This window comes from Myripristis murdjan, chromosome 19, assembly GCF_902150065.1.
Source record: "Myripristis murdjan chromosome 19, fMyrMur1.1, whole genome shotgun sequence".
Lineage (NCBI taxonomy): Eukaryota > Metazoa > Chordata > Actinopteri > Holocentriformes > Holocentridae > Myripristis > Myripristis murdjan.
Window position 1 is genome coordinate 5,496,103 of NC_043998.1, and position 14,292 is coordinate 5,510,394.

At 40.6% G+C, this 14,292-nt stretch overlaps 3 protein-coding genes across 4 annotated transcripts; 2 read left to right on the forward strand and 1 right to left on the reverse strand.

Annotated features, from left to right (window-relative positions):
• Positions 1 to 1,498: 1,498 nt before the first annotated feature.
• Positions 1,499 to 5,891, forward strand: prr15lb (proline rich 15 like b). The gene is made up of 2 exons (XM_030078171.1): positions 1,499 to 1,603; positions 5,141 to 5,891. Exon 2 carries the CDS (start codon positions 5,168 to 5,170, stop codon positions 5,507 to 5,509), a length of 342 nt encoding a protein of 113 aa, XP_029934031.1. The 5' UTR covers positions 1,499 to 1,603; positions 5,141 to 5,167; the 3' UTR covers positions 5,510 to 5,891.
• An 815-nt stretch (positions 5,892 to 6,706) lies between these two features.
• Positions 6,707 to 10,064, reverse strand: pnpo (pyridoxamine 5'-phosphate oxidase). 2 transcript variants are annotated; one of them, XM_030078255.1, is made up of 8 exons: positions 9,976 to 10,064; positions 9,640 to 9,746; positions 8,990 to 9,114; positions 8,806 to 8,905; positions 8,663 to 8,716; positions 8,049 to 8,177; positions 7,803 to 7,873; positions 6,707 to 7,687 (listed from the first exon to the last, which is right to left on the reverse strand). In XM_030078255.1, the coding sequence occupies exons 2-8, from the start codon at positions 9,682 to 9,684 to the stop codon at positions 7,522 to 7,524; spliced, it is 690 nt and encodes a 229-aa protein (XP_029934115.1). In that variant the 5' UTR covers positions 9,685 to 9,746; positions 9,976 to 10,064; the 3' UTR covers positions 6,707 to 7,521. The 2 variants fall into 2 exon arrangements, with proteins under 2 accessions (XP_029934115.1, XP_029934114.1); XM_030078254.1 differs by lacking the exon at positions 9,976 to 10,064 and having other exon boundaries at positions 9,640 to 9,849.
• Positions 10,044 to 13,863, forward strand: mrpl10 (mitochondrial ribosomal protein L10). The gene is made up of 5 exons (XM_030078257.1): positions 10,044 to 10,175; positions 10,725 to 10,894; positions 11,413 to 11,577; positions 11,824 to 11,968; positions 13,152 to 13,863. The coding sequence occupies exons 1-5, from the start codon at positions 10,136 to 10,138 to the stop codon at positions 13,388 to 13,390; spliced, it is 759 nt and encodes a 252-aa protein (XP_029934117.1). The 5' UTR covers positions 10,044 to 10,135; the 3' UTR covers positions 13,391 to 13,863.
• The last annotated feature ends 429 nt before the right edge of the window (positions 13,864 to 14,292 follow it).

The following is a 14,292-nucleotide window of genomic DNA, read 5'->3' on the forward strand; positions in this document are numbered from 1 at the left end:
CAATGATATTTGTCAATGCTGAAAGCTGCAGCTCATTGGTGAATACTGTAGTTCCTGATTGAGTTGAAGCGCCAAAGTCCACCGCTAGAGGGCAGTACCAGCCTTAGCCGCTAGTCCTAATGCAGCCTTCTCCTTTGTTTGATGAAGAATGATGGTTTTTTTTTTTTTTTTTTTTTTTTTTTTAAATGTTGAAGCACTTTGATTAACTGCACCATGGTGTCTAAAATTAACCCAGAGCTGCCCTTCAGAAATAAAATCAGCAGCTTGAATTAATAGTCAGACACATAGTTCTTGATCTGTCAGGCTTGATGTATTTTCATATGCAGAATGATGAAAAAATGTGAAGCAGTTTAATCAGCTGCAATGCTGTGGCCCAAAATTAATTCAAAAATGTCCTTGAGAATATTTAAAAGACAGAGCAAATTTTTATTGTCCTTTTATTATACCTTGATTTCAACTATAATAGGGAACTGGCTAATATATTAAGGTTTATTGACGTTTATATTGCCTGTGTTGACGATTTTTATGTTAGATCACTTCAGAAATAAATTTCTCTTAAGTGTAAGCACCAGAAAAGTCAAAAATCCAGCTGTAATTAGCTGTTATTGTACCAGTGTGTGTGTGTGTGACTGACCTGCACAATTCACACACCTAATGAGTTCATAGTTACAGTCAACTTTCAAGTCCAGAGAGTTGCCAGTGAAAAGGATTTTATGTAGTTTCCCATTGTTATCATAAATCCCATTCTTGGCACTGCACCATGAAAAAATCTCTTTTTCTTTTGGTACTTGGCAACCAAAAACTAAATAGGTTTTGTTTTGAGATGTTGAGGCTGGACTCCCGCGGGCTCCCAAGCGGGCAGAAGTGAAAAGGGCTCAACACTTGTTATTAAACCCTGTTCAGCAGCCACTCTCAAGTGGCCCGATCCCAGATCAGATCATTTGAATGTTCACCAAACTTGCAAAGCGAGCATCCACTCACCGTCTGTGATTCAGCCACTCCATGCAAAATATCAGGAGCACTTTTCCTCATTCAGATGACCTCTCAGAGCACACAACACACACACTGCCCCCCCCCCCGCCTGAAGCAGTTGCCAAGAGTTGTGTAACAGGGATGACTTTTTCTGCTTCCAAATTCCACATTAAAACAGAACCACTTTTACAGTGCAACTGATAAAAGGGTATTTATTTACAGTTTGGAAGGCTGCTCACCTCTCAGGTTCACATTAACTGTGTTGTCGGTAATCTTGACGGGGGACTGTGGGGGTCTGAATAAAGGTCTCTCTAAATCACATGGTTGTAACATTTACTCACTTATGCACTTTGCTGGGCGGGCTCTAGGTGTGTGTGTGTGTGTGTGTTTGAGGAGGGTGTGTGCTGTGGTGAGGCAGAGAGCAGAGAGGGACAAAGAGAGAGAGAGAGAGAGGCAGAGGGAGAGAGAGATGCTGCACCTGTGCCTGATCACCTGAATTTTATTTCAAAAGGAATCAGAAAAAAAAACAGAGAGAGAGAAAGGAGTTAGAGAACTTCTAAGCATGGCAGGACAGTTTCATATCTGAAAGCGTCTCGCTCGGCCATACACAGTCCAGCTCATCGTCAACAAGGTGAGAAACACCCTGTCCAGCCACAAACATTTTTATTTCTCTGGCCTATTGCTATGAAACTGTTCCATGTAGAGTTTTAGAGGCTTGGCAAGATATGTCGAACTATACTTGCCTCTAAATGGATCAGGTAAATGTAATCAATGTAAATACATGTATTATGTATTATTCACTTTCATATATGTTCTGCTCAAATTTTGTGATTTCTGTTGGTTATTGCTTGGTTTTTTTTGTGATGTTTGAGCTGCTGACGGTGCTTGAGTTACACGTGTTTGGGATATATTGTTTTTTGTTGTTGTTGTTGTTGATTAATCAGAGTTTGATAGGGATAAATTTCTATTATAGGACATCATCAGAAAGTTTCAACCTTTCCCAAGAACTGGTCAGCCTTATCAGATACTGTTGATATAACACTCCATCATAAGCACACATGCAACATCTCATTATAAACACACCCAAGGACAGATCAGCTGTCAAGACGAAATTGCCCCTCTGTAAAATGTGGAAATGTTGACAAGTGCAAGCATAAAGGGGAATTACAGTCATTTAGATTGATGCAAATTACCACTATCACAAACATGGAGCAAACCAACACCTGAGTCAAACGGTGAATGAGAAGGACATGAAGGTCCTTCAGCAACTCGCTCAACTTCGCTGCCACGGGTCAGCAGTGAACCTGGCACAAGGGACGAAACCTGAGAATCTAATAAACTTGCGGCTCAATAATGAGAAGAGCGCAGCGCTCGGTACCCTTGAACCCTCCTTTCTCAAGCTCAAACATTGTGCCATTGAAAAGCTTTGCAGCTGGTTAGTGATTTCCAAACGCGGGCACGGTGTTCCTTCCCTGCTGTGATCTTTGAGGCCAAGCGGCTCGGCCACACAAAACAGAGCACATAGTAACTTATTAAAGACAACTATGGAGGCCCTCCTTTATGTCAACACAGCTTTTTGTCTCAAAGGTCACATCTAAGTCAAACATTCTGAAAGAAATAACCTATGGGTACATGCTGGAACACAATTTTCTTTTATCAAGTGCAACATGGAAGTGCTGCTCTATCTGGCTTAATTATTTTGTGTTATAGAAGCTGCATTATGGATGGTCAGAATTACTTTTTAGTGTGTAAATATATGTAAAGACAGCCATCTTTTGTTGAGGTCAGAGTCACATATTTGCATTATTCAGACACAAGGGATAAAATGGCTAATGGCTTTGGTGTGGCACAGTAACTTCAGCCTTTGAGTCACGAAAGCTCGTCTTGGTGAGCAACACTATCTGTTTCCTGGGTATCTGTACACAACCAGGTCTGAAATAAGTGTAATTAAGCAGAGTAAGGCATGCAGGCTCTTATGTAAGAGAGCTGCCTCAAAGACATTTTGCTTTAGAGATACTATGTGTTTAAGATCACAATTTTAAATAGGAATGTACTGAAACAATCAGGTGATTAAAAAAAAGTCATTTGTTTCTCATGCCATGTCCTGAACCTTGCAGGTGCCTTGCATCAAGTGATTCAGATAAGAGAGAGATGAGTGTTTCTGCAAAGGGCATGTATATTTGCATGGGCTCTCCATGATAAAACAACCACACCAAAAGATTTGTATTGTCCTTATCTTCCTGACTGCTTGTAAACCAGAAATAACAGAGTCGGTCATGCTCATGCGACTTGGTGTGTCACATTTAATCCAAATAGTATTTTTTGTTCAGTTCAATGTTTTAAGTTTATTTGAGGTTTAAATGCAAACAAGTCACAAAATACTTTACAGAACTCAAAACATTACAATAGTTTAAATGTTATATTAAATGCTACATAAAAAGAAATGTTGGATTTAAAGGTCCCATTTTTAATTATGTACTGTCCTATTTTCCCTAGGTGACAAAGACACAGTGCAACAATTAACATGGCATTTTGTTGCTTTTCCATATCAAATGACTTTGAATTATTTGTTAATTAGGTTTTGAGTGATGGAATAACACATGCAACTATCGATAAAACAATCTTCCATTTTAACATTTTGCCAACTACTACTAATTATGTCATTATATACTGTATTCCTTTCTGTTCTTAGGACTCCACATAATGCAAAAAGTGTCAATATTAAATGCTGAGATGATTATCATATCATGAGGAAATCATCTTAGCCACAGCATTTGGCTGCCATGTGAGTGAGCATAACTCCTCTTGTGAAGATCAAAAGGCATCAGTAGCTGGGATTTAGACTCTGTAACTGCTACCTGCGTGCCTGCTTGCATCCATAATTTTGCATCGGTTTTATGCATGTAAATAGACAACCCAGAGGCACGCATTTGTTTTGTGATACTGACAATAGCCTGTCTTCTGCTTTGCTATTATTATATAACAAGTTGCACCGCTGCTGAACTGGCCTGGAGGCAACAGCTTGCATCCTCCTCGGCCAAAAGGTTCATATCAGATTGCACGGGAGGGACAGAGGATACTCTTCAGATGCTCATTAATTTATCAGCTGAGAGCAAGTGTCAGGTGTCCTCCTCCATTAGGTTACACCTTCTAATCACTGAGATGTGATGAGGAGAAGTTGTCCACAATTACTGTCTGCTCTCTGAGGCCGGCTCTAATAGACTACCACTGTACAGAACTGCACCGTCATTTATCTTTTTGACACAACCTGGGCAATCAGGGCAACCTCCTTGGAGAGGCAATTATTAACAATAGGAGATTTGTTAGCAATGATGTCACATCAATGGCATTATGTCCAGCATGGGCTCAGTACAAATCCACAGTATACAGCTCAGCAAACAGTGATATCCAATATGCTGATATTTCCCAACTCTTTAAGCCACTATTGATATATGCACATATTTTTTGAAGTGGAATTATCATATTATTGTGTCTACTCTCATCGTGATAGTCCACTGGCAGATGCAGACATAAAATCCAATGCTTTTCAAAATGTGCACATTCACTGGGCAAAATAACAAAACTATTTCAACTTATATTGGATTTTTTTTTTTTTTTTTGCCAATATCCGATACGCCAATATTCATTCCTTTTTTTTTTCCTGCCAATGTCATGTTGTCCTGATATTATTGTGCATCCCTAATGCTGACAGATTGAATTAGCCGTGTGGTTCAGTCACGATGCAGATTATGTATTTGAAGATGCACCACATACAGAACATCTTTTATCAACATAAATACAAAAAATAATTACATAAATCCCGACAGCCTTGCAGAAGAGAAATCTCTTCAGTGACATTTTATTTGAAGTTGTTTTCCTAAGGCTGACATAACATTGTTATAACATGACATGATAACTGTCATGAACATTATGCTGTGGTGCATAATGGACTGAGAGAGTGTCTTGAATATTAATGAATATTAATTAATATTTATGACTGTTTTCATTAAGTTGACCAACTTCCAGTTCCTCTTGTGTCTAATTTCATTCTCTCAGTGTATCATTTATCTGCATTGCAATATTAATGTTGGGTGTAAATGTAGCCATTACAATCATCAATAACAATATGTCCTCCAGTCGTACTAAGTGTGTATTCTGTGTCCTTCAGGTCAGTCGTCCAGTTTCTGTTGGAGCCATGGCTGACCCTAGCTGGTGGAAGCTGACCTTCTCGCGCAAGAAGAAAACCGAAGCCAAGGTGCTGTATGAGATCCCAGCTGAGTATGGCAGCAACACTGGAAACAAGGGGCACTCAAGCAGCAATCCTGCTCCGGACCCCATTGACAGCCAGTTCAATGCCAGGCTGGAGAAGATTGTGGACAAATCTGCTACCAAGGGCCGCCACGTCAAGGTCTCCCACTCTGGTCGCTTCAAGGAGAAGAAGAAGGTCCGTGCCACGCTGGCCGAGAACCCAAATCTGTTCCCCGAGCACAACCTCAGTGACGAGAACCACAAGAATAACAAACAGACTGAGAAATAACACACACACATGCACACACTCGCATACACTCACATATTAAAATGCATGCTTGAACCCAGACGTGTCATATATCAGTGTCTCACTCATAAAGGCTTAGAAGAGGGCTACAAAATATACAAGCACAGCCAAACTGGCACTCAACCTGCAAACGCGCAAGGTGGATAAACACCACACCCAGTTAGATACAGTAACCACCACCTCTCCACCTACACAAACAGCTGCTATCAGCAGACAACCATAGAGACGCTGTCTACACAAGTGAGACAAAGCACTGGGGACTTTTTCCACCGCAGTTTTCATGGGTTTTATTCCAAAACATTTAAATTTACACTTGCTTCATGCTCATACTTATGTCTCATCCAAAATGACTGGGGACATTATGGTCTCACTATATATATTTCTGAATTATTGAGAATGATTAGTACAATTTCATATATGTTTTTTTTAATGGATATATAAACTTATGGAATTACAACCTTTTTTATGCCCTGGGCACAGAGAGAATGTAATGATATCAGCTTACATCTGCACACGGTGCGAACAATGCACAGGACAGTTTTTCCATATTTTTATGACCAAAGCAATGAAAAAAAAAAAAAATGTGTGTTGACTTTCTTAAGTATCATGTGGAAACTCCGCTGATACATTAAAACATGTTGTTTATATTCTCAGAGATAATCCTTTATGAAATCCTAAAGTGAAACTTGTATTGTTTTTAATAAATGTGTTAAGATGTGTTGATATGTAGGAGCCCTCTGCGTTTGTCCAGGAGTTTGAAGGCAGAAACACTCTGAGTTTTATTATTCAGACATGGGTTTCCTCAAATTATCTTAACATGTCAGTCTAAGTGATATAATTGCTTCAGGGAACCAAGCCCTGTTTGTTACTTCATCTTAGCTTAAGGTGACCGATTACTGACATTTTATGCTGAGTGGAAACTGACATTTGATACTCCATGGCTTTGTTTTTCACATTAACTTTCATATAGAATTACAGGTTGTGAATTAACATGTTGGCTCAAGCTGCCATCTATATATTCAAGAAAAATCCCCTATCAGTTGGTAGTGTGTAGATAAATTTCCCTTTCTGAGTCTGACATTAATTCTCAGGTACATTTTGTCAACCTTTAACTATTTACATATTCTCAAATGTTGAACTAGTGACATCTAGTGTCCAAAAAGACTCTTAGTCTTCCACTGCAAATCAAACTTTATTATCACAGTTAATAAAAGCAACTTTAAGTCAAAAATTATTTTTTCTTCCATCAGTAAACAGAGGAAAAGAATCACATACAAAATAATTTTGGCACTATTAACATTATCAGCTCTTTTAATCTCATTATTAAAAGGCAGTCGATGCCACTGAAATGAACTTAAAATCCGTACAATGAGTTCATGATGACTTCAGTGGTGGAGGTAGGACTGTATGAATAACATCAACATTAAAGAGGAAGTAGTGCAGTGCGGCTGGATCATATCATGTAGCACAGAGAGAAATGAACGCTTCACTGGAACAATACACAGCGTTGAAAAGTGGACAGTAGAGAAGACTGTGCTTATCAGGACATTTTGTCAAGTTGCCACTTTCCAGATGTTAATAACATGACCAGGTTTACTGTCAATCATTATTTGACAGCAAGCAGACTTTGCTCTCCCCCGAGTCTGCCAGTGCATTTCCTGTATGACATACAGGATCTTTCTAGTCCTAAAACAAACAGGTAGATACAGCAATGTCATGTTGTACAGTACAGTTAGCCTCTATCATGCTTTTTGACACCCATGGTGCCAAAGCCCATGACTCCCGCAGACACTAAGATTTTAAGATTGTTTGGTTCATTGAGACCACAATGACATTTATCTTGTTAAGACAAATCCTACGCAGCACCTGGCTAATCAACACCAACTAATTTCCCATCAATATCTAGATGAGTGATTATTTCAAGTGAGGTAAAGATGATGATCTGCTTATCGACGATGAGACAGTCTGTGGTGCCCTGAACGTGGAGGCTCTTTTCACGGGGACAGGCGCTGGTACACCCAGCCGCCCTCTGCAGGGTGCTGGAAGTCGTCCAGCTTCGCCTCTCCCTTCTCAGGCTTTGTGAAGACGATGCGGTCGTGAAGTCTGTTGGTCTGACCCTGCCAGAACTCAATCAAGTAAGGCTTGACCATATAGCCGCCCCTGTTAGAAGGCACAACGCAGAAAACTTAGTGCATTGTGCCTAGATATGTCACCCAAAAAAGGTAGATCAAATGAAAAATATTGGCAATTTTACAGAACAAACAGCACTGCTTACCAATAGTTAGGCATAGGCACCTCTGTATCCTTGTACTTCTCCTCCAGTTCTGCATTTTTCTGCCTTAGATACTAAAAGAAAAGACATTATGAAAGTCGGGCTGCTTGCAAAATCAGCATACACACATAAAAACACACAATGCAAGACAATTTCTGGACACTTTCTGGGGGATCAAAAACACTAAGGTGCAGATTCTGTACAGGTCATGTGAAGGTCACATAAAGACGGTGTAATTTTGGTTCTTACGTCTCTGTCGGGAACTGGCGTGCTCTGTCTGCTCACAACAGCCCCAATCTGGCTGCTCTTCGGTCGGGAGTGGAAGTAGTCGCACGAGCTCTGGTACGGGATCCGCTCCACTGTGCCTTCGATACGAATCTGCACCCAAATTTAAGCAGAAATGATCACTGACCTATTTTAACATCAGGAAATAAATGCATAACATCTTCAATATCTTCACATTACACAAACAGGATCAGGTGCATACAAAAAGAAGACAGAGAAAGATGAATTAAAACAGACAAGAGGCTGAAATAACATTAACATGAAATATTTAAAGGCTTAGGGCTTTTTGTAAATAATATGGCTCTATTATGCTCAAAGGTTGCATTTTTGTTTTGTCATGACTTTAAGTTATTTTGTAAAAGAGAGAAACTCATTATGAAATATACTGAAGCTAGGTTTCACTTTCATATACTCTGATTTGTGCATGCAAAATTTTCCAAGAATAAAAATGTGAGTAAACAGAAAGTCATATTTTCTATGAGAAACATTTTCGAGTTGAAAAACCTTTGGGTAAAGCCAGTCATGTACATCAACCCATGAAGCTTCAGTAAATAAAGATGAAAGTAAAGATGCTGTACCTGTCTGTTAAGGGGCTCCCAGTAGAAGACGAGGCATGCGTACGGGTTGCTCTCCTGTGAACGGAGAAACCATTATAATGTAATAAAACCTTACACTGATCTTGACAGATGAGAATGGTGGAACTAAGAAACTAGTCACTAACCAGCTCACCACCCTTTCGACTCTCGTAGTTGGTGAAGAAGCGGAAGCCTTCATTGCTGTAACCTTTCAGGAGGACCATGCGAGCAGACGGACGTCCCTCCCTGGACAGACAACAGAAAGCGTGGCATTAAACTGGGAAAAAGCCTAGAAAATAATCACGTTCATGGGGCTGTGGTGTTACTCACTTATTGGCAGTGGCAATGCACATGGCATTCGCCTCTCCAATTTCAGGGCACTTTGTGGCTTGATCGAACCAGTCACCAAACTGCTTGATGGGGTCCAGGGAAACGAGCTGACTCTCCTCAAAGCACTGAATGAGCAAAATAATAAGATGAGTGCCCTGCAGACGTCACCATCACATCAGCTCATGCGTGCAGGCCTTGAATGAGTCACTCATTATGAGTTATTATGGCCAGCCCAGAAGGCAAGCAGTGTCAGATCGTTGAGTGTGAAATTAAGTTTGAATAAATGATCTAAAGTTGGTTTTAGCATTTCTCCTCTACTGATCACTTTAAATCATCAGAGGGAACAGGATATTGATCAGGACTCAGGTCAATACATTCTCAGTACATTCTACAGTATGCATGCATGCATGCATGGATAGGCTACTGACCCTTACGACGTATAGGGCATGCATACTGACGCCTGCCTTCTCCAGCCATATCACATTATGCAAGACAAACACAACCACTGATCCTGTATTTATAAACATATCTGAAAATGTCTCAAACGTGACACAGCGTAGAGGTCACACAGACATTGAACAGTGGATTAAAATGATTGCCATGGGTTATTTTGTGTCTGTGCAGGTCCTGCAAGTCAGCTGTATGCTCACCTCCTCGTCTCCTTTGTATTTTTTCCTCATGTCGCTCAGATCCATGGCTGCAGAGTCACTCTTTGATTTTGTGCAAAAGGGCTGCCGGAAACTGACCTGGCGACACACTACAGGAGAAGCATTACAGTGATTAGTCCATAAAACACGGGTTTTCCTCCAGAAATTACAACTGAGTATGCGCCTCATGCTGGACCAACAAACGCGCAAGCTGCCGGTGACGTAACCGCGCTTCCTAGTTTACGTAAAATATTATGCAAACGCGCGCTGAGTTTTGTAATTTGACCAGTGCTTAAACTATAACACACATTTAGATGTTTTATCCGCACATAGACACACCTTATCTTTAAATGTGACGAACGGTGTGGATTCGAGTCACAGCGGTCGTTGTTTCAGCTCAAACTCAGAAAGCGATGACATCGATGATTTTAACCACACATCGGTTTCTCTCTGCGCTGCTTTAGATGAGGACTTCCTGCGTCACGTTTTCCTGTCAAACATGGCGGCGACCTTGTGTGCCAAGCTGCTGCCTAAACAAGGTAATGTAGAATTAACTTTAGATGAAATAGGCTTTATTGCGGCAGGTGGGTCTTATGTGGAGCTTTTTCGTCCATTCTAGTTACATTAAAAACAGAGAATTGGTTTATTATACAGGTTTCGTCCAGCTTGAGGGTCTGTAGTGCTGCAGCTATTCACAACGAAGCGGCTCATCTGACATTAAAACACATTTAGCAGCGACAAAAACATTGCAGGAACATTTTTAGGTTGAAAAGGTGCTTTCAGTGTTGAAACAGAGTTAGGTTTAGTTTTGCTGTATAAATAGTCTGTCTTGTTGAAGGCTGCCCAGGCATTTGTGGAGAGCTTAGTTGTGTTACTTTTATTATTTAACGCCGGTTCTCTCTGAAGTGGCTTTAATTTTGTAACTTTGCATTGGTGATGGGTGTGCCCACAGCACACTGGTTACTACTAAGCTATGAAAAGTGCAGTGCAGTGTGTTGAGTGTCCTGTTAAATGCAAGAAGAGGATGATATAGGAATTACTGAAATGCAGCCTGTGGGGTTAAAAATGAGTGTTTTCTGGTTTTTCAGGATGGCTGCCCCTCACTCAGAGTGTGCGGCATGGGTCCAAGGCTGTGACCCGACACAGGAAGCCCATGCACATCCTCAGACAGAAGCTGATGGCTGTCACAGAATACATTCCTCCTAAACGGGTTGCCCCCCGAGGCGCCTATCCGCCCCAAACCAAGAAAGTTCAGGAGGTGAGTGGCATGGAGGGAATGACTCAAAAGGAGAAAAAAAGGTGCAGTTCATCCCCGATCTGTTCCTGATATCCTGATCCATGATTTCAAAAAGTCTTACATGACCTCAAAGTCCCAATATTTAAATTTCATGAGATTATTTAGCAATTCATAATCCATATTGTAGAAGAGGAAGGCAACCTCATATTCTAGGTTTAGCAGTGGTGTATGTTCACCACTTCTTTGATTGTCTTTATGTCTTCATACTTTAATATTTATTCTGTATGAATAATCTGATGCTGTTTCTATGAAAATTACAGTCTATTTAGGATCATACAGTGTTAGTTTCAGCTTTGAAAATTTATCCATATCCATGACAAAAAAAGATACCTTGGTGGTCTTGTCATCACATCCTCATTTTCTAATTTGCACTCATTGAACCTGTACAGTGTTTAGATGTGACATTTGATTAAAAGGAAAGAACAACTCTTTTTTTCTGTTCACTAATGCCTTATTTTTTCCTTTCTCTGTTCCATCAGGAAAGTGGTCTGGCATTGCTCTTAAAGAGGGAAGTGCAACGTGTTTTCCAAGACTGTAAGATGATTGCTGTGGCCCAGAACAACGCCAGCAATTCTGAAGACATGATGCTTCTCAAGTACAGGCTGTACAAACACGGCATTGCTGTCAAGTTCTTCCCCAACCAGGTACAGCTGACAGGCCTCCACACCAGCTCTGAAGAGTGCCAGCAAATAAAATCAAGTCAAATAACCAGCCTAGGTTACCACTGATGAGTATTTGGTGGCTCAGTGATATACTGGTACATAAAATGTACAAACACCAGTCAGCTATATTTTCAGGGAACTACTAACTGTGATACATGCCATGAATTTAGGTTATAAAAGGTCGCTAAACTCCACTTTCGTCTTATGTTTGATCATGCTCTCCTTCAGGTGATTCGGTCGTTCCTGGCGGACAGCATTTACTCCAACATGGCGCCTCTGTTCATCGGTCCAACAGTGTTGCTTGTTAGTAAAGAGCCAAAGGCAAAGGAGATGCTGGCGACTCTGAAACACAGCCCTCAGATGGTGCTGCTGGGTATGTACGTCATGTGTGACATGCAGAATTCACATTTCATGCCATTTTATAAAGAGTACGAGGTACCATCATGATCTGCGTCCTGTTTCATGTTCATATCCTCTGTCATGGAACAGATTAAATGAGTTGGCAGAAATGTTTTTGGGCACTTTCGCAATAGTTATACTTAAAGTTTTGATTTCTCCATATTATTTCCTACAAATGCAATTCAGGTTTTGGTTGTTGAGAGAATATTGCACTTTCCTTAACTTTTACAGTTATGTAGACCATACTCAGGGAATAGTTCTGCTCAAGCCACTCCTAATCCATAATGAATTTCACTGATGCAAACCGTGTCCAGGAGTTTACATAAAATTTGCAAAGGTCAAATGTAATTATTAAGGCATGGTTGTTGGCGACACTGTTGCTTATGCCAATATGCAATCACCCATCATAGTTTGCTAAATCTTTGTTGATGGCCTTTCTGTCTGTCAGCAAGATATTTTAAAAACTTCTGAATGGATTTCCATGAATTTGGTAGAGAGAATGGCCTTGGGCCAAGAGCAACTGATTAGGTTTTGGAGATAATCTGGGATGAGATTATATGTTTTTAGCCCTTTCAGTGTCAGGTCTGCGTCATCAAGAAATCAATTTAACTTAAAATTTAAGTGATCTGAATGATATCTTCAGCTGTAATATCATGCAGGAGAATTATTCAGCAATATTGGAGGATTTTGCTCCCCAAATACCTTCTAATTCTTGATTAAAATCTTATTCGGTATTAGCTGTTTATCTCAGTGACAAGCCAGCTGCATAAATTAATGAACTGGTAAGACTGATTTTAACACTACTTGGAAGAAAACTGATAATTGTGTTTTCATGAATGCCCACTGAAGTTTTCATTCATGGATGAACCATATTCATGAAGGAAACATCGGAGAGTGAGCAAAATGGATTAAACTGTAATAAACTGAAGTAACAGTCGTAAAACTTGATTTAATTCACAGATTCATTATCAGTGCAAGATCATCCCAGCATGTACAATACCTGTATGTCAGTACAAAGCATCAATGATGCAGCTGTAACACATTCTCACATCTTGAACAAGAGATTTAACAGATTAAGTGTGAACAAGGCATTAGACACAATATGCACAGCCCCTTGGCGACCGCCGCACCACTAATCTGTCCTCCGGTCCCAACAGGAGCCTGTGTGGAGAACACACTGCTGAGTGCACAGGGGGTGGCGAGCTACTCCAAGCTACCATCAGTGACCGTCGTCCAGGGTGAGCTCGTCAGTGGTCTGACCATGCTGACCTCCCACACGGCCTCCATGCTCCAGCGGCATCCAGCCCACCTGTCAGCCCTGCTCCAGCAGTACGTCAAACAGCAGAGCCCAGACAGCAGCGCAGACGAGGCTCCCAAGGCGGAGGAGGCCACGTAGAGTTTCAGCCTCAGTGGAGGAAGTTATGAGACTGTTGCCCAACAGAACTGAGGCTGCTTGGAAGAAAGAGGGAGTGTATGTTTGGACACACACTTGAAAATTCCTTATAATTTAGTACGAAAGTTGGGTGTGCCAGCCAAATTCAAGACTTGAGAGGGCTTGTGATAAGGAAGGCAATTATTCTCATCTTTTAAATTTGTGTGGAACAGCGTAATTGGTACTAAATTTATCTGAAATTTTCAGTGTGTGTTCACCTGTTTGAGCATCATGGCTTCTCTGAATGAAGAGGAAGTCTGCAGAGCCAACTGGTGTCAGTGCACTTCAGACTCTTCTTGGAAATCTTGCATGGACAATACAGCAAGAACATTGTACTCAAGGCCTATTCGGGTCCTGTTTATTCATATTTTGATTATGCCTCAAATTTTGTTTTATTTAAGGATACTGGCATAGACAAATAAATAATGTCAACTGTTCCTGTTGGTTTATTCACAGTTATTCAAGCAGTGTTGTGGCTGTTTTCTCATCTTATGTTCCAGCTCTGTCAGTTTTATGTTGCCGAGTGCAGCCGTACAAAGATTTAGTCAAAAACAATTTTCAGCCATGCTTTGGACAAGTCAGCCTGAGAGCTTCTCCAAGTAAATGCCTAATTTTTCCTTTGATTGTAAGTTGTAGCTGAAATGGTGTAATACTAGTAATGACATCACAAAAGCTAGTCCAGTCAAAATAAACACAAGTGGTCCCTGATAAACGTTAATCTGCAGATTACAGTATGTTAATCTGGGTCAGTTAGTCTATTAGCGTCTGCCGTTCTAAATCAGAGACATTACTCGGCCACTCACTTCAGTTTGCCACTATCCTGCAGCAGAGGGAAAGTCAAAGTTATCTAAAACGCACTATTTGTG